The sequence below is a fragment of the Oncorhynchus nerka genome, linkage group LG4 (assembly GCF_034236695.1).
Source record: "Oncorhynchus nerka isolate Pitt River linkage group LG4, Oner_Uvic_2.0, whole genome shotgun sequence".
Classification (NCBI taxonomy): domain Eukaryota; kingdom Metazoa; phylum Chordata; class Actinopteri; order Salmoniformes; family Salmonidae; genus Oncorhynchus; species Oncorhynchus nerka.
The window spans coordinates 101206423-101231888 of NC_088399.1; the positions used below are offsets into that span (position 1 = coordinate 101206423).

At 44.8% G+C, this 25466-nt stretch overlaps 2 protein-coding genes across 2 annotated transcripts in view; one reads left to right on the plus strand and one right to left on the minus strand.

Annotated features, from left to right (window-relative positions):
- necab1 (N-terminal EF-hand calcium binding protein 1) overlaps nucleotides 1-25466 on the plus strand; it is a 163984-nt gene that overhangs the window by 32141 nt on the left and 106377 nt on the right. Inside the window, exons 2-4 of the mRNA XM_065018070.1 lie at nucleotides 10733-10757; nucleotides 18199-18307; nucleotides 25276-25301. Of these exons, the coding sequence (XP_064874142.1) occupies nucleotides 10733-10757; nucleotides 18199-18307; nucleotides 25276-25301 (160 nt within the window). The remainder of the gene's footprint in view (nucleotides 1-10732; nucleotides 10758-18198; nucleotides 18308-25275; nucleotides 25302-25466) is intronic.
- On the minus strand, nucleotides 5036-5901 carry LOC135571345 (type 2 phosphatidylinositol 4,5-bisphosphate 4-phosphatase-like). Its single transcript, XM_065017116.1, has one exon. The coding sequence runs from the start codon at nucleotides 5899-5901 to the stop codon at nucleotides 5287-5289; it is 615 nt and encodes a 204-aa protein (XP_064873188.1). The 3' UTR covers nucleotides 5036-5286.

Below are 25466 nucleotides of genomic sequence, written 5' to 3' on the forward strand. Positions count from 1 at the left end.
AGCAGGAAGATGGACGAAGTTGCGCTTTTTCACTTGTTCCAAAAGCAGCGCTAATTTCACCTCAAATGCTTTTATGTGTGAATACATGTCGCAAATGAGTTTCCCCTCGCCTTGTAGCTGCAAGTTAAGGCTGTTAAGTATTTCTGTCACGTCTGTTAAAAACGCGAGGTGCCATTTCCATTCTGGGTCGATCAGCTCTGGGACCGTTTTGTCTTTTAAATGAAGAAATGCGTTAATTTCGGGTAGCAGCTCGTAAAAACGCCTCAAAACTCTGCCCCGGCTCAGCCATCGGACCTCTGTGTAGTACAGCACATCTCCGTGCGTAGACTCCAGTTCAGACAGGAATTATTGGAACTGCCTGTGTTTAAGTCCCTTTGCTCTGATGAAGTTTATGCACGACACCACAACCTTCATTACAGAATCCCACTTCAACACTTTGCAGCACAGTGCTTGCTGGTGAATTAGGCAGTGGACTCGTAGCGGGGCGGTGAGACCCCTTTTTTCCAACTCCCGGTTCATGCGTCCTATTAGACCGCGAGTTTTGCCCACCATGCTAGGAGCCCCGTCAGTCGTGATGCTAGCTAGCTTTGACCAGTCCAGGTCCAACTTCTCCATGGTTTGGCACACTTTGTCAAAAATATCCTCTCCCGTTGTAGTCCCTTTGAGACTTTGGAGGGCTGCCAGCTCCTCGCATATCTCAAAGTTTGCGCTAACTCCACGAATAAAAATGAGCAGTTGCGCTGTGTCTTGCACGTCCGTGCTCTCATCCAGTGCTAATGAAAAAAGTCAAATTCTTTCGTCTTCTGCTGCAGCTGGGCATATACATTACTCCCGATTTCTTCAACGCGTCTGGTGATTGTACTCGCCGACAGACTTACGGCATTAAATGCATCTTTCTTCTCGGGACACACCTCCTCCGCGACAGCATCCATACATTTCTTAACAAACTCTCCGTCAGTGAAAGGCTTACCGCTTCTTGCTATCAGTTTAGCAACCCGAAAGCTGGCCCGAACGGATGCCTGGTTCAGCTGAGCTTGGCGTACAAATGTATTCTGCTGAGATAGTAGTCCACTTTTTAGCTTTGAGAGTTTGTCTGCTCGTATTTGGCCTTGCAAGCTATCGTACTTGTCTTTGTGACGGGATTCATAGTGTCGGCGAAGATTGTATTCTTTGAATACCGCCACCGTCTCTTGACAGATGAGACAAACAGCCTTTTCTTTGCATTGAACAAAAAAAAAATTGTTTGTCCACTGCAGGTTAAATACCCTGCATTCTGAATCAATTTTTCTCTTACCTAACCTTTTCGCCATTATTCCGTTCTCTCTTTGACAGGGCCGGGCCTAGGATTTTTTTTCTGGAGGCCAAATAGGAAAAAAATTTGATAGCGTCTCTGGTATTGTTCAGAGGGCCGGGCCAAATGTGCTGACGGGCCGTATCCGGCCCGCGGGCCGTAGTTTGGTGACCACTGATCTACACACAATACCTCATAATAACAAAGAGAAAACAGGTTTTTGGAATTTTTTTCAAATTGATTTAAAATAAAAAAAAACAGAAATACCTCATTTACATATGTTTTAGAACTCATTCAAGGGTTTTTCATTTTGTTACTTTAAAGGCATTCCAGGTGATTACCTCATTAAGCTGGTTGAGAGAATGCCAATAGTGTACAACGCTGTCATCAAGGCAAAGGGTGGCTACTTTGAAGAAACTCAAATATAAAATATATTTTGATTTGTTTAACACTTTTTTGGTCACTACATGATTCCATATGTGTTATTTCATAGTTGTGAAGTCTTCACTATTATTCTACAATGTAGAAAATAGTAAAAATAAAGAAAAACCCTTGAATGAGTAGGTGTGTCCAAACTTTTGACTGGTACTGTAAGTATTCAGACCCTTTGCTATGAGATTCGATATAGAGCTGAGGTGTATCCTGTTTCCATTGAACATCGTTGAGATGTTTCTACAACTTGATTGGAGTCCACCTGGTGGTAAATTCAATTGATTGGACATGATTTGAAAAGGCACACACCTGTCTATATAAGGTCCCACAGTTGACCGTGCATGTCAGAGCAAAAACCAAGACAAGACATCGAACAAATTGTCTGTCGAGCTCTGAGACAGGATTGTGTTGAGGCACAGATCTGGGTAAATGTTCCAAAAAATGCATTCATCATTGAAGGTCCCCAAGAACACAGTGGCCTCCATTATTCTTAAATGGAAGATGTTTGGAACCACCAAGACTCTTCCTAGAGCTGGCCAAACTGATTAATCGGGGAAAAGGGCCTTGGTCAGAGAGGTGACCAAGAACCTGGTGGTCACTCTGACAGAGCTCCAGAGTTCCTCTGTGAAGATGGGATAACCTTCCAGAAGGACAACCATCTCTGCAGCACTCCACCAATCAGGCCTTTATGGTAGAGTGGCCAGAAGGAAACCACTCCTCAGTAAAAGGCACATGACAGCCCTCTTGGAGTTTGCTAAAAGACATCTAAAGAACTCTCAGACCATGAGAAACATTATTATTTTGTCTGATGAAACCAAGATTGAACTCTTTGGCCTGAATGTCAAGCATCACATCTGGAGAAGACCTGGCACCATCCCTACGGTGAAGCATGGTGGTGGCTGCATCATGCTGTGGGGATGTTTTTCAGCAGCAGGGACTGGGAGACTAGTCAGGATCGAGGGAAAGATGAACGGAGCAAAGTACAGAGAGATCCTTGATGAAATCCTGCTCCAGAGCGCTCAGGACCTGACTGGGGCATAGGTTCACCTTCCAGCAGGACAACAACCCTAAGCACACAGCCAAGACAACGCAGGAGTGGCTTCGGTACAAGTCTCTGAATGTCCTTGAGTAGCCCAGCCAGAGCCCGGACTTGAACCTGATTGAACATCTCTGGAGAGACCGGAAAATAGCTCTCCATCCAACCTGACAGAGCTTGAGAGGATCTGCAGAGAAGAATGGGAGAAACTCCCCAAATACAGGTGTGCCAAGCTTTTAGAGTCATACCCATGAAGAGGCTGTAATCGCTGCCAAAGGTGCTTCAACAAGGTACAGAGTAAAGGGTTTGAATACTTATGTAAATGTGATATTTCAGTCTATAAATTTGCAAAAACGTCTAAAAACCTGTTTTTGCTTGGTCATTATGGGCTATTGTGTGTAACAAAAAAATTCTATCAATTTTGTAAGGTAACAAAATGTGGAAAAAGTCAAGGGTTCTGAATATTTTCCGAATGCACTGTATATTCCAGACTGACGTGGCTCGTTCAAATATTTATATATTTCATAATTCCTTTCTTTAGATTTTTGTGATTTGTGTGTATTGTTTTTTATTGTTAGATATTACTGGAGCTAGAAACACAAGCATTTAGTTAGATATTACTGCACTGATGGAGCTAGGAACACAAGCATTTAGTTAGATACTACTGCACTGTTGGAGCTAGTAACACCAGCATTTAGTTAGGTATTACTGCACTGTTGGAGCTAGGAACACAAGCATTTAGTTAGATACTACTGCACTTAGTTAGGTATTACTGCACTGATGGAGCCAGGAACACTACAAGCATTTAGTTAGATACTACTACACTGATGGAGCTAGGAACACAAGCATTTAGTTAGATACTACTGCACTGATGGAGCTAGGAACACAAGCATTTAGTTAGATACTACTGCACTGATGGAGCATTTAGTTAGATACTACTGCAGATGGAACACAAGCATTTAGTTAGATACTACTGCACTGATGGAGCTAGGAACACAAGCATTTAGTTAGATACTACTGCACTGATGGAGCTAGGAACACAAGCATTTAGTTAGATATTACTGCACTGATGGAGCTAGGAACACAAGCATTTAGTTAGATACTACTGCACTGATGGAGCTAGGAACACAAGCATTTAGTTAGATATTACTGCACTGATGGAGCTAGGAACACAAGCATTTAGTTAGATACTACTGCACTGATGGAGCTAGGAACACAAGCATTTAGTTAGATATTACTGCACTGTTGGAGCTAGGAACACAAGCATTTAGTTAGATACTACTGCACTGTTGGAGCTAGTAACACCAGCATTTAGTTAGGTATTACTGCACTGTTGGAGCTAGGAACACAAGCATTTAGTTAGATACTACTGCACTTAGTTAGGTATTACTGCACTGATGGAGCCAGGAACACTACAAGCATTTAGTTAGATACTACTGTACTGTTGGAGCTAGGAACACAAGCATTTAGTTAGATACTACTGCACTGTTGGAGCTAGGAACACAAGCATTTAGTTAGATACTACTGCACTTTAGTTGGTATTACTGCTAGGAACACAAGCATTTAGTTAGATACTACTGCACTGTTGGAGCTAGGAACACAAGCATTTAGTTAGATACTACTGCACTGTTGGAGCTAGGAACACAAGCATTTAGTTAGATACTACTGCACTGTTGGAGCTAGGAACACAAGCATTTAGTTAGATACTACTACACTGTTGGAGCTAGAAACACAAGCATTTAGTTAGATACTACTGCACTGATGGAACTAGGAACACAAACATTTAGTTAGATATTACTGCATCTGCTAATTATGTGTGTGCGATCAATACGATTTGGAGGGAGGGAGGGAGGGAGGGATGGATGGATGGGAGGGAGGGAGGGATGGATGGAGGGATGGAGGGAGGGAGTGAGGGAGGGAGGGTGGGTGGGATGGAGGGAGTGAGGGAGGGAGGGTGGGATGGATGGATGTAGGGATGGTTGGATGTAGGGAGTGAGGGAGGGTGGGATGGATGGATGTAGGGAGTGAGGGAGGGTGGGATGGATGGATGGAGGGATGGAGGGATTGCTCAGGCTCAGGGAGCAGCTAGTCCTTCAAAGCCACTTCCCTTTCATCTCGTCAAAAGTATTGATAGAAATTGGGTGCCATTTGGAACGTTGTCCCCCCCAGTGTTCAGGAGCTGCTAACAGTCATCCACATCGGCCCTCCACAGCAGCCCTCCACAGCAGCCCTCCATATCAGTCCTCCATATCAGCCCTCCATAACAGCATTTACATTTACATTTAAGTCATTTAGCAGACGCTCTTATCCAGAGCGACTTACAAATTGAATCTGAATAATAAAAACATAAACAACTAAAAAGGTAGAAACACAGTACAACGGTCTGTCTGTCTGTCTGTCTGTCTGTCTGTCTGTCTGTCTGTCTGTCTGTCTGTCTGTCTGTCTGTCTGTCTGTCTGTCTCTCTGTCTGTCTGTCTGTCTGTCTGTCTGTCTGTCTGTCTGTCTGTCTGTCTGTCTGTCTGTCTGTCTAGGAAAAGCTGTTCTCTGGATAGCTGACTTTAATGGCGCCCCAGTAACAAGCTCGTATCAGACAGATCAGACCCAGGAGGTAGGAGAACGCCCAGGACACATAGGTGGCATGGTAACGACTGGCAAAGTCCTGAGTCCCCACTGTTAATCCCACTCCGACAAAGATGCAGATCATTCCCACAGTGATGTAGGCACAACAACGCCTCCTTGGAAGAGCACTACCCACAGACGATATTTTTTTGCAGTGAGGGCATTTTGCTAGCGTGTTAAATCGGAGCTCCATCCAGAGGAAGGTGTTTCCACAGTGGCCACAGACCACCCTCGTGCCCTCAGGCTGGACTGGCAGGGCTGGCTGGGCCGGCTGCTCCTCTGGAATCACCATCACCGGGCTCAGGTTGATGATGCGTCTGCAGTTGGGTCTGGGGCATCCTATCCTCCTAGATGAGTCTTTGCAGATGAGGAGACAGTTACAGGGACAGCGTACATACTTCTTCCCAGTCGGGGGGTTTTTGATGGGCGTGGCCTCGTTGCACACAGTGCACTTCACCACGTGCTGCTGCAGCTTGCCCTCCACAGCAGCCCTCCACATCGGCCCTCCACAGCAGCCCTCCATATCAGCCCTCCATATCAGTCCTCCATATCAGTCCTCCATATCAGTCCTACATATCAGTCCTCCATAACATCCCTCCACATCGGCCCTCCACATCAGCCCTCCATATCAGCCCTCCACAGCAGCCCTCCATATCAGCCCTCCACATCAGCCCTCCATATCAGCCCTCCACAGCAGCCCTCCACATCAGCCCTCCACATCAGCCCTCCACAGCAGCCCTCCATATCAGTCCTCCATATCAGCCCTCCATAACAGTTCTCCATATCAGCCCTCCATAACAGCCCTCCACAGCAGCCCTCCACATCGGCCCTCCACAGCAGCCCTCCATATCAGCCCTCCACAGCAGCCCTCCATATCAGTCCTCCATATCAGCCCTCCATAACAGTTCTCCATATCAGCCCTCCATAACAGTCCTCCATATCAGCCCTCCACATCAGCCCTCCATATCAGTCCTCCATATCAGCCCTCCATAACAGTCCTCCATATCAGCCCTCCATAACAGTCCTCCATATCAGCCCTCCATAACAGTCCTCCATATCAGCCCTCCATATCAGCCCTCCATATCAGCCCTCCATATCAGCCCTCCATATCAGCCCTCCATATCAGCCCTCCATATCAGCCCTCCATAAGAGTCCTCCATATCAGCCCTCCACAAGAGCCCTCTATATCAGCCCTCCATATCAGCCCTCCATATCAGCCCTCCATATCATCCCTCCATATCATCCCTCCATAACAGTCTTCCATATCAGCCCTCCATATCAGCCCTCCATAACAGTCAGAGTCCCCATCCCCTCCATCCATATCAGCCCTCCATATCAGCCCTCCATATCATCCCTCCATATCATCCCTCCATAACAGTCTTCCATATCAGCCCTCCATATCAGCCCTCCATATCAGCCCTCCATATCAGCCCTCCATAAGAGTCCTCCATATCAGCCCTCCACAAGAGCCCTCTATATCAGCCCTCCATATCAGCCCTCCATATCATCCCTCCATATCATCCCTCCATAACAGTCTTCCATATCAGCCCTCCATATCAGCCCTCCATATCAGCCCTCCATAACAGTCCTCCATAACAGCCCTCCATAACAGCCCTCCATAACAGCCCTCCATAACAGCCCTCCATATCAGCCCTCCACAGCAGCCCTCCATATCAGCCCTCTATATCAGCCCTCCATAACAGTCCTCCATATCAGCCCTCCATATCAGCACTCCATATCAGCCCTCCATATCAGCCCTCCATATCAGTCCTCCATATCAGTCCTCCATATCAGTTCTCCACATCAGCCCACTATATCAGCACTCCATATCAGCACTCCATATCAGCCCTCCATATCAGCCCTCCATAACATCCCTCTATATAAGCCCTCCATATCAGCCCTCCATATCAGCCCTCCATATCACCCCTCCATATCAGTCCTCCATATCAGTCCTCCATATCAGTCCTCCACATCAGCCCACTATATCAGCACTCCATATCAGCCCTCCATATCAGCCCTCCATATCAGCCCTCCATATCACCCCTCCATATCAGTCCTCCATATCAGTCCTCCATATCAGTCCTACATATCAGTCCTCCATAACATCCCTCCACATCGGCCCTCCACATCAGCCCTCCATATCAGCCCTCCACAGCAGCCCTCCATATCAGCCCTCCACATCAGCCCTCCATATCAGCCCTCCACAGCAGCCCTCCACATCAGCCCTCCACATCAGCCCTCCACAGCAGCCCTCCATATCAGTCCTCCATATCAGCCCTCCACATCAGCCCTCCACAGCAGCCCTCCATATCAGTCCTCCATATCAGCCCTCCATAACAGTCCTCCATATCAGCCCTCCATAACAGTCCTCCATATCAGCCCTCCATAACAGTCCTCCATATCAGCCCTCCATATCAGCCCTCCATAAGAGTCCTCCATATCAGCCCTCCATATCAGCCCTCCATATCAGCCCTCCATATCAGCCCTCCATAACAGTCCTCCATATCAGCCCTCCATATCAGCCCTCCATAAGAGTCCTCCATATCAGCCCTCCACAAGAGCCCTCTATATCAGCCCTCCATAACAGCCCTCCATATCAGCCCTCTATATCAGCCCTCCATATCAGCCCTCCATATCAGTCCTCCATATCAGCCCTCCATATCAGCCCTCCATATCATCCCTCCATAACAGTCCTCCATATCAGCCCTCCATATCAGCCCTCCATATCAGTCCTCCATATCAGCCCTCCATATCAGCCCTCCATATCAGTCCTCCATATCAGTCCTCCACATCAGCCCACTATATCAGCCCTCCATATCAGTCCTCCATATCAGCCCTCCATATCAGCCCTCCATATCAGTCCTCCATATCAGTCCTCCATATCAGCCCTCCATATCAGTCCTCCATATCAGCCCTCCATATCAGCCCTCCATATCAGCCCTCCATATCAGTCCTCCATATCAGCCCTCCATATCAGCCCTCCATATCAGTCCTCCATATCAGTCCTCCACATCAGCCCACTATATCAGCCCTCCATATCAGTCCTCCATATCAGTCCTCCACATCAGCCCACTATATCAGTCCTCCATATCAGTCCTCCATATCAGTCCTCCATATCAGTTCTCCACATCAGCCCACTATATCAGCACTCCATATCAGCACTCCATATCAGCCCTCCATATCAGCCCTCCATATCATCCCTCCATAACAGTCTTCCATAACAGCCCTCCATATCAGCCCTCCATATCAGCCCTCCATATCAGCCCTCCATATCAGTCCTCCATATCAGCCCTCCATATCAGCCCTCCATATCAGTCCTCCATATCAGTCCTCCATATCAGTTCTCCACATCAGCCCACTATATCAGCACTCCATATCAGCACTCCATATCAGCACTCCATATCAGTCCTCCATATCAGTCCTCCATATCAGTCCTCCACATCAGCCCTCCATATCAGTCCTCCATATCAGTCCTCCATAACATCCCTCCACATCGGCCCTCCACATCAGCCCTCCATATCAGCCCTCCACAGCAGCCCTCCACATCAGCCCTCCACATCAGCCCTCCACAGCAGCCCTCCATATCAGTCCTCCATATCAACCCTCCATAACAGTCCTCCATATCAGCCCTCCATAACAGTCCTCCATATCAGCCCTCCATAACAGTCCTCCATATCAGCCCTCCATATCAGCCCTCCACATCAGCCCTCCACAGCAGCCCTCCATATCAGTCCTCCATATCAGCCCTCCACATCAGCCCTCCACAGCAGCCCTCCATATCAGTCCTCCATATCAACCCTCCATAACAGTCTTCCATATCAGCCCTCCATAACAGCCCTCCATATCAGCCCTCCATATCAGCCCTCCATAACAGTCCTCCATATCAGCCCTCCATATCAGCCCTCCACATCAGCCCTCCACAGCAGCCCTCCATATCAGTCCTCCATATCAGCCCTCCATATCAGCCCTCCATATCAGCCCTCTATATCAGCCCTCCATATCAGCCCTCCATATCAGTCCTCCATATCAGCCCTCCATATCAGCCCTCCATATCAGCCCTCCATAACAGTCCTCCATATCAGCCCTCCATAACAGTCCTCCATATCATCCCTCCATATCAGCCCTCCATATCAGCCCTCCATATCAGTTCTCCACATCAGCCCACTATATCAGCACTCCATATCAGCACTCCATATCAGCCCTCCATATCAGCCCTCCATATCAGCCCTCCATATCAGCCCTCCATATCACCCCTCTATATCAGCCCTCCATAAGAGTCCTCCATATCAGCCCTCCATATCAGTCCTCCATATCAGTCCTCCATATCAGCCCTCCATATCAGTCCTCCATATCAGCCCTCCATATCAGCCCTCCATAACATCCCTCTATATCAGCCCTCCATATCAGCCCTCCATATCAGCCCTCCATATCACCCCTCCATATCAGTCCTCCATATCAGTCCTCCATATCAGTTCTCCACATCAGCCCACTATATCAGCACTCCATATCAGCACTCCATATCAGCCCTCCATATCAGCCCTCCATATCAGTCCTCCATATCAGCCCTCCATATCAGCCCTCCATATCAGCCCTCCACATCAGCCCTCTATATCAGCCCTCCATATCAGCCCTTCATATCAGCCCTCTATATCAGCCCTCCATATCAGCCCTCTATATCAGCCCTCTATATCAGCCCTCTATATCAGCCCTCCATATCAGCCCTCCACATCAGCCCTCCATATCAGTCCTCCATATCAGCCCTCCATAAGAGTCCTCCATATCAGTCCTCTATATCAGTCCTCCATAACAGCCCTCCATAACAGCCCTACATATCAGTCCTCCATATCAGTCCTCCATATCAGCCCTCCATATCAGCCCTCCATAACAGTCCTCCATATCAGCCCTCCATATCAGCCCTCCATATCAGCCCTCCATATCAGCCCTCCATATCAGCCCTCCATAAGAGTCCTCCATATCAGTCCTCCATATCAGCCCTCCATAACAGTCCTCCATATCAGTCCTCCATATCAGCCCTCCATATCAGCCCTCCATTTCAGTCCTCTATATCAGTCCTCCATATCAGTCCCTCATATCAGCCCTCCATATCAGCCCTCCATAAGAGTCCTCCATATCAGTCCTCCATATCAGTCCTCCATATCAGCCCTCCATATCAGCCCTCCATATCAGTCCTCCATATCAGTCCTCCATATCAGCCCTCCATATCAGTCCTCCATATCAGTCCTCCATAAGAGTCCTCCATAAGAGTCCTCCATAAGTCCTCCATATCAGTCCTCCATATCAGCCCTCCATAAGAGTCCCATAACAGTCATCCTCTCTGCTTTTTCTTGTTTCAGATCTTAAGAAGAGCAGATAAAAACGGTAAGAATTCACAATCTCTGTCTCTCTCTCTTTCTACCTCCTCTCTCTCTCTCTCTCTCTCTCTCTCTCTCTCTCTCTCTCTCTCTCTACCTCCTCTCTCTCTCTCTCTCTACTCTCTCTCTCTCTCTCTGTCTCTCTCTCTCTCTGTCTCTCTCTCTCTCTGTCTTTCTCTCTCTCTCTACCTCCTCTCTCTGTCTTTCTCTCTCTCTCTACCTCTCTGTCTTTCTCTCTCTCTGTCTCTCTCTGTCTTTCTCTCTCTCTCTCTTTCTCTGTCTTTCTCTCTCTCTGTCTTTCTCTCTCTCTCTCTCTACCTCCTCTCTCTCTCTCTCTCTCTCTCTCTCTCTACCTCCTATCTCTCTCTCTCTCTCTCTCTCTCTACCTCCTCTCTCTCTCTCTCTGTCTCTCTCTGTCTCTCTCTCTCTCTGTCTTTCTCTCTCTCTCTACCTCCTCTCTCTGTCTTTCTCTCTCTCTCTACCTCCTCTCTCTGTCTTTCTCTCTCTCTCTACCTCCTCTCTCTGTCTTTCTCTCTCTCTACCTCCTCTCTCTGTCTTTCTCTCTCTCTCTCTACCTCCCCTCTCTCTCTCTCTCTCTCTCTCTCTCTCTCTCTACCTCCTCTCTCTGTCTTTCTCTCTCTCTCTCTCTACCTCCTCTCATGATGTCTTTAAGGCTGTGGGATGGATTTGAGTTATTTGAAAACATGTACTTTATTTCTCAATGAAATCTGTGTAATTGTTGCTCTCTCCTCTCTCTAATGCTGTTGCTTGCTGCCGTTGTCATGGAAATGGCAGGACCGACTGACAGCTCGATACTTGAAATGGTTTTATACTTCACAAAGCTTCTCATAGTAGAACTGCTGACTAAATATTCAGACCCTTTACTCAGTACTGAAGCACCTCCAGCAGCGATCACAGCCTAGAGTCTTCATGGGTTTGACGCTACAATTGGCACACCTGTATTTGGGGAGTTTCTCCCATTCCTCTACAGCTATTTTCAGGTTTCTCCAGAGATGTTCGATCGGGTTCAAGTCCAGGCTCTGACTGGTCCACTCAAGGACATGCAGAGACTTGTCTCGAAGCCACTCCTGCGTTATCTTGGCTGTGTGGGTCGTTGTCCTGTTGGAAGGTAAAACCTTCGCCCCAGTCTGAGGTCTTGAGTGCTCCGGAGCAGGTTTTCATCCAGGGCCTCTCTACTTTTCGCCGTTCATCTTTCCCTCGATCCTGACTAGTCTGCCAGTCTAACTCCAGTATGTTATCCAGTCTAACTCCAGTATTTTATCCAGTCTAACTCCAGTGTTTTATCCAGTCTAACTCCAGTCTTTTATCCAGTCTAACTCCAGTATTTTATCCAGTCTAACTCCAGTATTTTATCCAGTCTAACTCCAGTATTTTATCCAGTCTAACTCCAGTCCAACTCCAGTGTTTTATCCAGTCTAACTCCAGTCTAACTCCAGTATGTTATCCAGTCTAACTCCAGTATTTTATCCAGTCTAACTCCAGTTTTTCCCCCAGTGTTTTATCCAGTCTAACTCCAGTATTTTATCCAGTCTAACTCCAGTATTTTATCCAGTCTAACTCCAGTATTCTATCCAGTCTAACTCCAGTATGTTATCCAGTCTAACTCCAGTTTTTCCCCCAGTGTTTTATCCAGTCTGACTCCAGTCTAACTCCAGTATTCTATCCAGTCTAACTCTAGTTTTCCCCCCAGTATTTTATCCAGTCTAACTCCAGTGTTTTATCCAGTCTAACTCCAGTCTAACTCCAGTGTTTCCCCCAGTATTTTATCCAGTCTAACTCCAGTTTTTCCCCCAGTATTTTATCCAGTCTAACTCCAGTCTTTTATCCAGTCTAACTCTAGTATTTTATCCATTCTAACTCCAGTATTTTATCCATTCTAACTCCAGTATTTTATCCAGTCTAACTCCAGTCTAACTCCAGTATGTTATCCAGTCTAACTCCAGTATTTTATCCAGTCTAACTCCAGTATTTTATCCAGTCTAACTCCAGTATTTTATCCAGTCTAACTCCAGTATTCTATCCAGTCTAACTCCAGTTTTTCCCCCAGTATTTTATCCAGTCTAACTCCAGCATTTTCCCCAGTATTTTATCCAGTCTAACTCCAGTATTTTATCCAGTCTAACTCCAGTCTAACTCCAGTCTAACTCCAGTATTTTATCCAGTCTAACTCCAGTATTTTATCCAGTCTAACTCCAGTATTTTATCCAGTCTAACTCCAGTATTTTATCCAGTCTAACTCCAGTCTAACTCCAGTATGTTATCCAGTCTAACTCCAGTATTTTATCCAGTCTAACTCCAGTGTTTTATCCAGTCTAACTCCAGTATTTTATCCAGTCTAACTCCAGTATTTTATCCAGTCCAACTCCAGTATGTTATCCAGTCCAACTCCAGTATGTTATCCAGTCTAACTCCAGTATTTCATCCAGTCTAACTCCAGTATTTTATCCAGTCTGACTCCAGTCTTTTATCCAGTCTAACTCCAGTCTTTTATCCAGTCTAACTCCAGTATTTTATCCAGTCTAACTCCAGTTTTTCCCCCAGTATTTTATCCAGTCTAACTCCAGTATTTTATCCAGTCTAACTCCAGTCTAACTCCAGTATTTTATCCAGTCTAACTCCAGTTTTCCCCCCAGTATTTTATCCAGTCTAACTCCAGTGTTTTATCCAGTCTAACTCCAGTCTAACTCCAGTGTTTCCCCCAGTATTTTATCCAGTCTAACTCCAGTTTTTCCCCCACTATTTTATCCAGTCTAACTCCAGTCTTTTATCCAGTCTAACTCCAGTATTTTATCCATTCTAACTCCAGTATTTTATCCAGTCTAACTCCAGTATTTTATCCAGTCTAACTCCAGTATTTTATCCAGTCTAACTCCAGTGTTTTATCCAGTCTAACTCCAGTCTAACTCCAGTGTTTCCCCCAGTATTTTATCCAGTCTAACTCCAGTTTTTCCCCCAGTATTTTATCCAGTCTAACTCCAGCATTTTCCCCAGTATTTTATCCAGTCTAACTCCAGTATTCTATCCAGTCTAACTCCAGCATTTTCCCCAGTATTTTATCCAGTCTAACTCCAGTCTAACTCCAATATTTTATCCAGTCTAACTCCAGTATTTTATCCAGTCTAACGCCAGTCTAACTCCAGTCTAACTCCAGTATTTTATCCAGTCTAACTCCAGTCTAACTCCAGTCTAACTCCAGTGTTTTATCCAGTCTAACTCCAGTCTAACTCCAGTCTAACACCAGTATTTTATCCAGTCTAACTCCAGTATTTTATCCAGTATTTTATCCAGTCTAACTCCAGTCTAACTCCAGTCTTTTATCCAGTCTAACTCCAGTATTTTATCCAGTCTAACTCCAGTATTTTATCCAGTCTAACTCCAGTATTGTATCCAGTCTAACTCCAGTATGTTATCCAGTCTAACTCCAGTATTTTATCCAGTCTAACTCCAGTCTAACTCCAGTTTTTTATTCAGTCCAACTCCAGTCCAACTCCAGTGTTTTATCCAGTCTAACTCCAGTATTTTATCCAGTCTAACTCCAGTATTCTATCCAGTCTAACTCCAGTATGTTATCAAGTCTAACTCCAGTTTTTCCCCCAGTGTTTTATCCAGTCTGACTCCAGTCTAACTCCAGTCTAACTCCAGTATTTTATCCAGTCTAACTCCAGTATTTTATCCAGTCTAACTCCAGTCTTTTATCCAGTCTAACTCCAGTATTTTATCCAGTCTAACTCCAGTCTAACTCCAGTATTTTATTCAGTCTAACTCCAGTCCAACTCCAGTGTTTTATCCAGTCTAACTCCAGTATTTTATCCAGTCTAACTCCAGTATTGTATCCAGTCTAACTCCAGTATGTTATCCAGTCTAACTCCAGTATTTTATCCAGTCTAACTCCAGTATTTTATTCAGTCCAACTCCAGTCCAACTCCAGTGTTTTATCCAGTCTAACTCCAGTATTTTATCCAGTCTAACTCCAGTATTTTATCCAGTCTAACTCCAGTATTTTATCCAGTCTAACTCCAGTATTTTATCCAGTCTAACTCCAGTATGTTATCCAGTCTAACTCCAGTATTTTATCCAGTCTAACTCCAGTCTAACTCCAGTATTTTATCCAGTCTAACTCCAGTCTGACTCCAATATTTTATCCAGTCTAACTCCAGTATTTTATCCAGTCTAACGCCAGTCTAACTCCAGTCTAACTCCAGTATTTTATCCAGTCTAACTCCAGTCTAACTCCAGTCTAACTCCAGTGTTTTATCCAGTCTAACTCCAGTCTAACTCCAGTCTAACACCAGTATTTTATCCAGTCTAACTCCAGTATTTTATCCAGTCTAACTCCAGTATTTTATCCAGTCTGACTCCAGTCTTTTATCCAGTCTAACTCCAGTGTTTTATCCAGTCTAACTCCAGTATTCTATCCAGTCTAACTCCAGTATTTTATCCAGTCTAACTCCAGTCTTTTATCCAGTCTAACTCCAGTATTTTATCCAGTCTAACTCCAGTATTTTATCCAGTCTAACTCCAGCATTTTCCCCAGTATTTTATCCAGTCTAACTCCAGTCTAACTCCAGTCTTTTATCCAGTCTAACTCCAGTATTTTATCCAGTCTAACTCCAGTATTTTATCCAGTCTAACTCCAGTATTGTATCCAGTCTAACTCCAGTATGTTATCCAGTCTAACTCCAGTATTTTATCCAGTCTAACTCCAGTCTAACTCCAGTTTTTTATTCAGTCCAACTCCAGTCCAACTCCAGTGTTTTATCCAGTCTAACTCCAGTATTTTATCCAGTCTAACTCCAGTATTTTATCCAGTCTAACTCCAGTATTCTATCCAGTCTAACTCCAGTATGTTATCAAGTCTAACTCCAGTTTTTCCCCCAGTGTTTTATCCAGTCTGACTCCAGTCTAACTCCAGTCTAACTCCAGTATTTTATCCAGTCTAACTCCAGTATTTTATCCAGTCTAACTCCAGTCTTTTATCCAGTCTAACTCCAGTATTTTATCCAGTCTAACTCCAGTCTAACTCCAGTATTTTATTCAGTCTAACTCCAGTCCAACTCCAGTGTTTTATCCAGTCTAACTCCAGTATTTTATCCAGTCTAACTCCAGTATTGTATCCAGTCTAACTCCAGTATGTTATCCAGTCTAACTCCAGTATTTTATCCAGTCTAACTCCAGTATTTTATTCAGTCCAACTCCAGTCCAACTCCAGTGTTTTATCCAGTCTAACTCCAGTATTTTATCCAGTCTAACTCCAGTATTTTATCCAGTCTAACTCCAGTATTTTATCCAGTCTAACTCCAGTATTTTATCCAGTCTAACTCCAGTATGTTATCCAGTCTAACTCCAGTATTTTATCCAGTCTAACTCCAGTCTAACTCCAGTATTTTATCCAGTCTAACTCCAGTATTTTATCCAGTCTATCTCCAGTATTTCATCCAGTCTAACTCCAGTGTTTTATCCAGTCTAACTCCAGTCTAACTCCAGTGTTTCCCCCAGTATTTTATCCAGTCTAACTCCAGTTTTTCCCCCAGTATTTTATCCAGTCTAACTCCAGCATTTTCCCCAGTATTTTATCCAGTCTAACTCCAGTATTTTATCCAGTCTAACTCCAGTCTAACTCCAGTATTTTATTCAGTCTAACTCCAGTCCAACTCCAGTGTTTTATCCAGTCTAACTCCAGTATTTTATCCAGTCTAACTCCAGTATTGTATCCAGTCTAACTCCAGTATGTTATCCAGTCTAACTCCAGTATTTTATCCAGTCTAACTCCAGTCTAACTCCAGTATTTTATTCAGTCCAACTCCAGTCCAACTCCAGTGTTTTATCCAGTCTAACTCCAGTATTTTATCCAGTCTAACTCCAGTATTTTATCCAGTCTAACTCCAGTATTCTATCCAGTCTAACTCCAGTATGTTATCAAGTCTAACTCCAGTTTTTCCCCCAGTGTTTTATCCAGTCTGACTCCAGTCTAACTCCAGTCTAACTCCAGTATTTTATCCAGTCTAACTCCAGTATTTTATCCAGTCTAACTCCAGTCTTTTATCCAGTCTAACTCCAGTATTTTATCCAGTCTAACTCCAGTCTAACTCCAGTATTTTATTCAGTCTAACTCCAGTCCAACTCCAGTGTTTTATCCAGTCTAACTCCAGTATTTTATCCAGTCTAACTCCAGTATTGTATCCAGTCTAACTCCAGTATGTTATCCAGTCTAACTCCAGTATTTTATCCAGTCTAACTCCAGTCTAACTCCAGTATTTTATTCAGTCCAACTCCAGTCCAACTCCAGTGTTTTATCCAGTCTAACTCCAGTATTTTATCCAGTCTAACTCCAGTATTTTATCCAGTCTAACTCCAGTATTTTATCCAGTCTAACTCCAGTATTTTATACAGTCTAACTCCAGTATGTTATCCAGTCTAACTCCAGTATTTTATCCAGTCTAACTCCAGTCTAACTCCAGTATTTTATCCAGTCTAACTCCAGTATTTTATCCAGTCTATCTCCAGTATTTCATCCAGTCTAACTCCAGTATTTTATCCAGTCTAACTCCAGTATGTTATCCAGTCTAACTCCAGTATTTTATCCAGTCTAACTCCAGTATTTTATCCAGTCTATCTCCAGTATTTTATCCAGTCTAACTCCAGTATGTTATCCAGTCTAACTCCAGTATGTTATCCAGTCTAACTCCAGTGTCTTATCCAGTCTAACTCCAGTCTAACTCCAGTATCTTATCCAGTCTAACTCCAGTCTAACTCCAGTATTGTATTCAGTCTAACTCCAGTCTAACTCCAGTATTTCATCCAGTCTAACTCCAGTCTAACTCCAGTATTTTATCCAGTCTAACTCCAGTCTAACTCCAGTATTTTATCCAGTCTAACTCCAGTCTAACTCCAGTGTTTTATCCAGTCTAACTCCAGTATTTTATCCAGTCTAACTCCAGTATTTTATCCAGTCTAACTCCAGTATTTTATCCAGTCTAACTCCAGTATGTTATCCAGTCTAACTCCAGTATTTTATCCAGTCTAACTCCAGTCTAACTCCAGTATTTTATCCAGTCTAACTCCAGTATTTTATCCAGTGTATCTCCCGTATTTTATCCAGTCTAACTCCAGTATTTTATCCAGTCTAACTCCAGTATTTTATCCAGTCTAACTCCAGTATTTTATCCAGTCTAACTCCAGTATTTTATCCAGTCTAACTCCAGTATGTTATCCAGTCTAACTCCAGTATTTTATCCAGTCTAACTCCAGTCTAACTCCAGTGTTTTATCCAGTCTAACTCCAGTATGTTATCCAGTTTAACTCCAGTATGTTATCCAGTCTAACTCCAGTATGTTATCCAGTCTAACTCTAATGTGAATGTGTAATAGATTTTCTAACCGAATGTCCAATAAAGTATTTTTTCCATTCCCAAATGTTTTGTGCTCCAGATGATGGGAAGTTGTCGTTTGATGAGTTCAGAGCCTACTTCCATGATGGAGTTTTGACATCCGATCAACTGAAGGAGCTCTTTAACACCATAGACACTCACAACACAGAGTAAGTTCTAGAATTATCTCTCTGGCTTTGACTCTCTCTCACAATACTCTCTGTCTCCCGCTTTGACTCTCTCTCACAATACTCTCTCTGTCTCTGGCTTTGACTATCTCTCACAATACACTCTCTGTCTCTGGCTTTGACTCTCTCTCACAATACTCTCTCTGGCTCTGGCTTTGACTCTCTCTCACAATACTCTCTGTCTCTGGCTTTGACTCTCTCTCACAATACTCTCTCTGTCTCCCGCTTTGACTCTCTCTCACAATACTCTCTCTGGCTCTGGCTTTGACTCTCTCTCACAACACTCTCTCTGGCTCTGGCTTTGACTCTCTCTCACAATACTCTCTGTCTCTGGCTTTGACTCTCTCTCACAATACTCTCTCTGTCTCTGGCTTTGACTCTCTCTCACAATACTCTCTCTGTCTCTGGCTTTGACTCTCTCACACAATACTCTCTGTCTCTGGCTTTGACTCTCTCTCACAATACTCTCTCTGTCTCTGGCTTTGACTCTCTCTCACAATACTCTCTCTGTCTCTGGCTTTGACTCTGTCTGTCTGTCTGTCTGTCTGTCTGTCTGTCTGTCTGTCTGTCTGTCTGTCTGTCTGTCTGTCTGTCTGTCTGTCTGTCTGTCGGTCTGTCTGTCGGTCTGTCTGTCTGACACAGCTACGGGGGCTGAACCTGTCTCTGTCTGTCTGTCTGTCTGTCTGTCTGTCTGTCTGTCTGTCTGTCTGTCTGTCTGTCTGTCTGTCTGTCTGTCTGTCTGTCTGTCACAACTACAGAGGCTGAACCTGTCTGTCTGTCTGTTGACACAGCTACAGAGGCTGAACCTGTCTGTCTGTCTGTCTGTCACAACTACAGAGGCTGAACCTGTTTGTCTGTCTGGCAGAGTTTCAGTCTATATCAGAGATCATCAACAAGATTCAGCCGAGGGATGTTTTTTTTTTTGTGGATGTTCAGGGGGCAGGAACATAATTACAAATAATTTGTAGACAGCAAATTGACCGCAAGAAGCCCAAACAGATATAATGTTAGACTAAAACATAATCATTTCAAACCTTGATTACATTGCATCTCTCTATTATTCGTGGGCATTATTGGGAACAGATTTCTTAAATTCAAATCAGAGCTGATTTCCTGGTGTTTTTACAGTCTTTCATGTCCAACATTGAAAATGTAAAAAAAACTATTTACATTTTTTTTTTTTTTTTTTACTCTGAAAACTGTGAGGCGAAATTCGACCCGCAGGCCACCAGTTGCGGAACCCTGATCTATAGTTTGGTTTATTTATTAGCCACTCTCCTGGAGGCAATGGTTGGTGCTTTCTGTGCCCACACTCACAGTCTAGAAGCCACTCTCCTGGAGGCAATGGTTGGTGCTTTCTGTGCCCACACCCACAGTCTAGAAGCCACTCTCCTGGAGGCAATGGCTGGTGCTTTCTGTGCCCACACTCACAGTCTAGAAGCCACTCTCCTGGAGGCAATGGCTGGTGCTTTCTGTGCCCACACTCACAGTCTAGAAGCCACTCTCCTGGAGACAATGGCTGGTGCTTTCTGTGCCCACACTCACAGTCTAGAAGCCACTCTCCTGGAGGCAATGGCTGGTGCTTTCTGTGCCCACACTCACAGTCTAGAAGCCACTCTCCTGGAGACAATGGCTGGTGCTTTCTGTGCCCACACTCACAGTCTAGAAGCCACTCTCCTGGAGACAATGGCTGGTGCTTTCTGTGCCCACACTCACAGTCTAGAAGCCACTCTCCTGGAGACAATGGCTGGTGCTTTCTGTGCCCACACTCACAGTCTAGAAGCCACTCTCCTGGAGACAATGGTTGGTGCTTTCTGTGCCCACACTCACAGTCTAGAAGCCACTCTCCTGGAGACAATGGTTGGTGCTTTCTGTGCCCACACTCACAGTCTAGAAGCCACTCTCCTGGAGGCAATGGCTGGTGCTTTCTGTGCCCACACTCACAGTCTAGAAGCCACTCTCCTGGAGGCAATGGCTGGTGCTTTCTGTGCCCACACTCACAGTCTAGAAGCCACTCTCCTGGAGGCAATGGCTGGTGCTTTCTGTGCCCACACTCACAGTCTAGAAGCCACTCTCCTGGAGGCAATGGTTGGTGCTTTCTGTGCCCACACTCACAGTCTAGAAGCCACTCTCCTGGAGACAATGGTTGGTGCTTTCTGTGCCCACACTCACAGTCTAGAAGCCACTCTCCTGGAGGCAATGGCTGGTGCTTTCTGTGCCCACACTCACAGTCTAGAAGCCACTCTCCTGGAGACAATGTCTGGTGCCTTCTGTGCCCACACTCACAGTCTAGAAGCCACTCTCCTGGAGGCAATGGCTGGTGCTTTCTGTGCCCACACTCACAGTTTAGAAGCCACTCTCCTGGAGGCAATGGCTGGTGCTTTCTGTGCCCACACTCACAGTCTAGAAGCCACTCTCCTGGAGGCAATGGTTGGTGCTTTCTGTGCCCACACTCACAGTCTAGAAGCCACTCTCCTGGAGGCAATGTCTGGTGCTTTCTGTGCCCACACTCACAGTCTAGAAGCCACTCTCCTGGAGGCAATGTCTGGTGCTTTCTGTGCCCACACTCACAGTCTAGAAGCCACTCTCCTGGAGGCAATGGCTGGTGCTTTCTGTGCCCACACTCACAGTCTAGAAGCCACTCTCCTGGAGACAATGGTTGGTGCTTTCTGTGCCCACACTCACAGTCTAGAAGCCACTCTCCTGGAGGCAATGGTTGGTGCTTTCTGTGCCCACACTCACAGTCTAGAAGCCACTCTCCTGGAGACAATGGTTGGTGCTTTCTGTGCCCACACTCACAGTCTAGAAGCCACTCTTCTGGAGACAATGGTTGGTGCTTTCTGTGCCCACACTCACAATCTAGAAGCCACTCTCCTGGAGGCAATGGCTGGTGCTTTCTGTGCCCACACTCACAGTCTAGAAGCCACTCTCCTGGAGGCAATGGTTGGTGCTTTCTGTGCCCACACTCACAGTCTAGAAGCCACTCTCCTGGAGGCAATGGCTGGTGCTTTCTGTGCCCACACTCACAGTCTAGAAGCCACTCTCCTGGAGGCAATGGCTGGTGCTTTCTGTGCCCACACTCACAGTCTAGAAGCCACTCTCCTGGAGGCAATGGTTGGTGCTTTCTGTGCCCACACTCACAGTCTAGAAGCCACTCTCCTGGAGACAATGTCTGGTGCTTTCTGTGCCCACACTCACAGTCTAGAAGCCACTCTCCTGGAGGCAATGGCTGGTGCTTTCTGTGCCCACACTCACAGTCTAGAAGCCACTCTCCTGGAGGCAATGGCTGGTGCTTTCTGTGCCCACACTCACAGTTTAGAAGCCACTCTCCTGGAGGCAATGGTTGGTGCTTTCTGTGCCCACACTCACAGTTTAGAAGCCACTCTCCTGGAGGCAATGGCTGGTGCTTTCTGTGCCCACACTCACAGTCTAGAAGCCACTCTCCTGGAGGCAATGGCTGGTGCTTTCTGTGCCCACACTCACAGTCTAGAAGCCACTCTCCTGGAGACAATGTCTGCATCCCAAATACCACCTATGGGCCTCAAAAGAGGAGATAGGGTTCCATTGGACGCAGTAATGTCGACAGGAAAAGATGAATGAGTAACGTCCTCTTAGCGTGAGGGGTCTCTCTCTTTCTCTCTGTCTCTCTGTCTCTCTCAATTCAATTCAAGGGGCTTTATTGGCATGGGAAACATGTGTTAACATTGCCAAAGCAAGTGAGGTAGATAATATACAAAAGTGAAATAAACAATAAATATTAACAGTATTATTTATATATATATATATACAGTGTTGTAACAATGTACAAATGGTTAAAGTACACACGGGAAAATAAATAAACATGTATCTCTCTGTGTCTCTGTCAGCTGTATGTTTCCATCTCTCTGAACCCTCAGTCCTCCCAGCTGTATGTTTCCATCTCTCTGAACCCTCAGTCCTCCCAGCTGTATGTTTCCATCTCTCTGAGCCCTCAATCCTCCCAGCTCTATGTTTCCATCTCTCCGTCCTCTGTCTGCTCTATGTTTCCATCTCTCTGAGCCCTCCATCTTCATAGCTATATGTTTCCAAGTCACTCAAGTCATCCTGGTTTCCATAGCAGCAGCTCCCTAAGCAGGTACCCATGCAGACAGACCCAGCCAGGGATTTGATGTCAACTCGTGATCTGTCTTAAAGAAGAGACCTGCAGTGATGTAGTAGTTGAGACTATAGGGGTTCTCAATGTTATAAAATCCTGACCTTGGAATGTCATGGTTCTATCTGAACAGAACAAGGCTGTGTCGATAACTCAGTTTAACAAGGCTGTGTCGATAACTCAGTTTAACAAGGCTGTGTCGATAACTCAGTTTAACAAGGCTGTGTCGATAACTCAGTTTAACAAGGCTGTGTCGATAACTCAGTTTAACAAGGCTGTGTCGATAACTCAGTTTAACAAGGCTGTGCCTATAACTCAGTTTAACAAGGCTGTGCCTATAACTCGGTTTAACAAGGCTGTGTCGATAACTCGGTTTAACAAGGCTGTGTCGATAACTCGGTTTAACAAGGCTGTGTCAATAACTCAGTTTAACAAGGCTGTGTCGATAACTCAGTTTAACAAGGCTGTGTCGATAACTCAGTTTAACAAGGCTGTGTCAATAACTCAGTTTAACAAGACTGTGTCGATAACGCAGTTTAACAAGGCTGTGTCAATAACGCAGTTTAACAAGGCTGTGTCGATAACTCAGTTTAACAAGGCTGTGCCTATAACTCAGTTTAACAAGGCTGTGTCGATAACTCAGTTTAACAAGGCTGTGCCTATAACTCAGTTTAACAAGGCTGTGTCGATAACTCAGTTTAACAAGGCTGTGTCGATAACTCAGTTTAACAAGGCTGTGTCGATAACTCAGTTTAACAAGGCTGTGTCAATAACTCAGTTTAACAAGGCTGTGTCGATAACTCAGTTTAACAAGGCTGTGTCGATAACTCAGTTTAACAAGGCTGTGTCAATAACTCAGTTTAACAAGGCTGTGTCAATTCATTAGTTTAACAAGGCTGTGTCGATAACTCAGTTTAACAAGGCTGTGTTGATAACTCAGTTTAACAAGGCTGTGTCAATAACTCAGTTTAACAAGGCTGTGTTGATAACTCAGTTTAACAAGGCTGTGTCGATAACTCAGTTTAACAAGGCTGTGCCTATAACTCAGTTTAACAAGGCTGTGTCGATAACTCAGTTTAACAAGGCTGTGTCGATAACTCAGTTTAACAAGGCTGTGTCGATAACTCAGTTTAACAAGGCTGTGTCGATAACTCAGTTTAACAAGGCTGTGTCAATAACTCAGTTTAACAAGGCTGTGTCGATAACTCAGTTTAACAAGGCTGTGTCGATAACTCAGTTTAACAAGGCTGTGTCGATAACTCAGTTTAACAAGGCTGTGTCAATAACTCAGTTTAACAAGGCTGTGTCAATAACTCAGTTTAACAAGGCTGTGTCGATAACTCAGTTTAACAAGGCTGTGTTTAACAAGATAACTCAGTTTAACAAGGCTGTGTCGATAACTCAGTTTAACAAGGCTGTGTCGATAACTCAGTTTAACAAGGCTGTGTCGATAACTCATAACAAGGCTGTGTAAATTTAACAGTTTAACAAGGCTGTGTCAATAACTCAGTTTAACAAGGCTGTGTCGATAACTCAGTTTAACAAGGCTGTGTCAGTTTAACAAGGCAGTTTAACAAGGCTGTGTCGATAACTCAGTTTAACAAGGCTGTGTCGATAACTCAGTTTAACAAGGCTGTGTCGATAACTCAGTTTAACAAGGCTGTGTCGATAACTCAGTTTAACAAGGCTGTGTCGATAACTCAGTTTAACAAGGCTGTGTCGATAACTCAGTTTAACAAGGCTGTTTAACAAGGCTGTGTCGATAACTCAGTTTAACAAGGCTGTGTCGATAACTCAGTTTAACAAGGCTGTGTCGATAACTCAGTTTAACAAGGCTGTGCCTATAACTCAGTTTAACTGTGTCGATAACAAGGCTGTGTCAATAACTCAGTTTAACAAGGCTGTGTCGAGTTTAACAAGGCTGTGTCAATAACAGTTTAACAAGGCTGTGTCGATAACTCAGTTTAACAAGGCTGTGTATAACTCAGTTTAACAAGGCTGTGCCTCGATAACTCAGTTGTGCCTATAACTAACAAGGCTGTGTCGATAACTCAGTTTAACAAGGCTGTGTCGATAACTCAGTTTAACAAGGCTGTGTCGATAACTCAGTTTAACAAGGCTGTGTCGATAACTCAGTTTAACAAGGCTGTGTCGATAACTCAGTTTAACAAGGCTGTGTCGATAACTCAGTTTAACAAGGCTGTGTCGATAACTGTTTAACAAGGCTGTGTAACTCAGTTTAACAAGGCTGTGTCGATAACTCAGTTTAACAAGGCTGGTTTAACAAGGCTGTGCCTATAACTCGGTTTAACAAGGCTGTGTCGATAACTCAGTTTAACAAGGCTGTGTCGATAACTCAGTTTAACAAGGCTGTGTCGATAACTCGGTTTAACAAGGCTGTGTCGATAACTCAGTTTAACAAGGCTGTGTCGATAACTTAGTTTAACAAGGCTGTGTTAATTTTAACAAGGCTGTGTCAATAACTCAGTTTAACAACTGTGTCGATAACTCAGTTTAACAAGGCTGTTTTGTTTAACAAGGCTTGCAGTTTAACAAGGCTGGCCGATAACTCAGTTTAACAAAATTGACTTTGCTGTGTCGATAACTGGTTTAACAAGGCTGTGTCGATAACTCAGTTTAACAAGGCTGTGTCGATAACTCGGTTTAACAAGGCTGTGTCGATAACTCAGTTTAACAAGGCTGTGTCGATAACTCAGTTTTGACAAGAATGCATATCGAACGTTATCATTCCAAGCTCTCGAAAGGTTGTTAATTTTGCTCTTCAACTAATGACCTCTTCCTTTATTTTGTCTTGCAGCAATGTGGACACCGACGAGCTGTGTGGTAAGTTAGACTCGCATTTGATACAGCAAAATTGACTTTGATTCATTTTATCATGGCAACAACTACATATTAGTGAAGTAAACATCAAAAGTGATGCATTGTTTTGGCAGAAGTGCACTAGAACAGATACATACTGTGTCTGTTTTGCAGGAGTGCACTAGAACA

Bases quoted from the DNA above. Each gene is read 5' to 3' on its own strand.
- LOC135571345 (XM_065017116.1), bottom strand. From the start codon at position 5,901: ATGGAGGGCTGCTGTGGAGGGCCGATGTGGAGGGCTGCTGTGGAGGGC.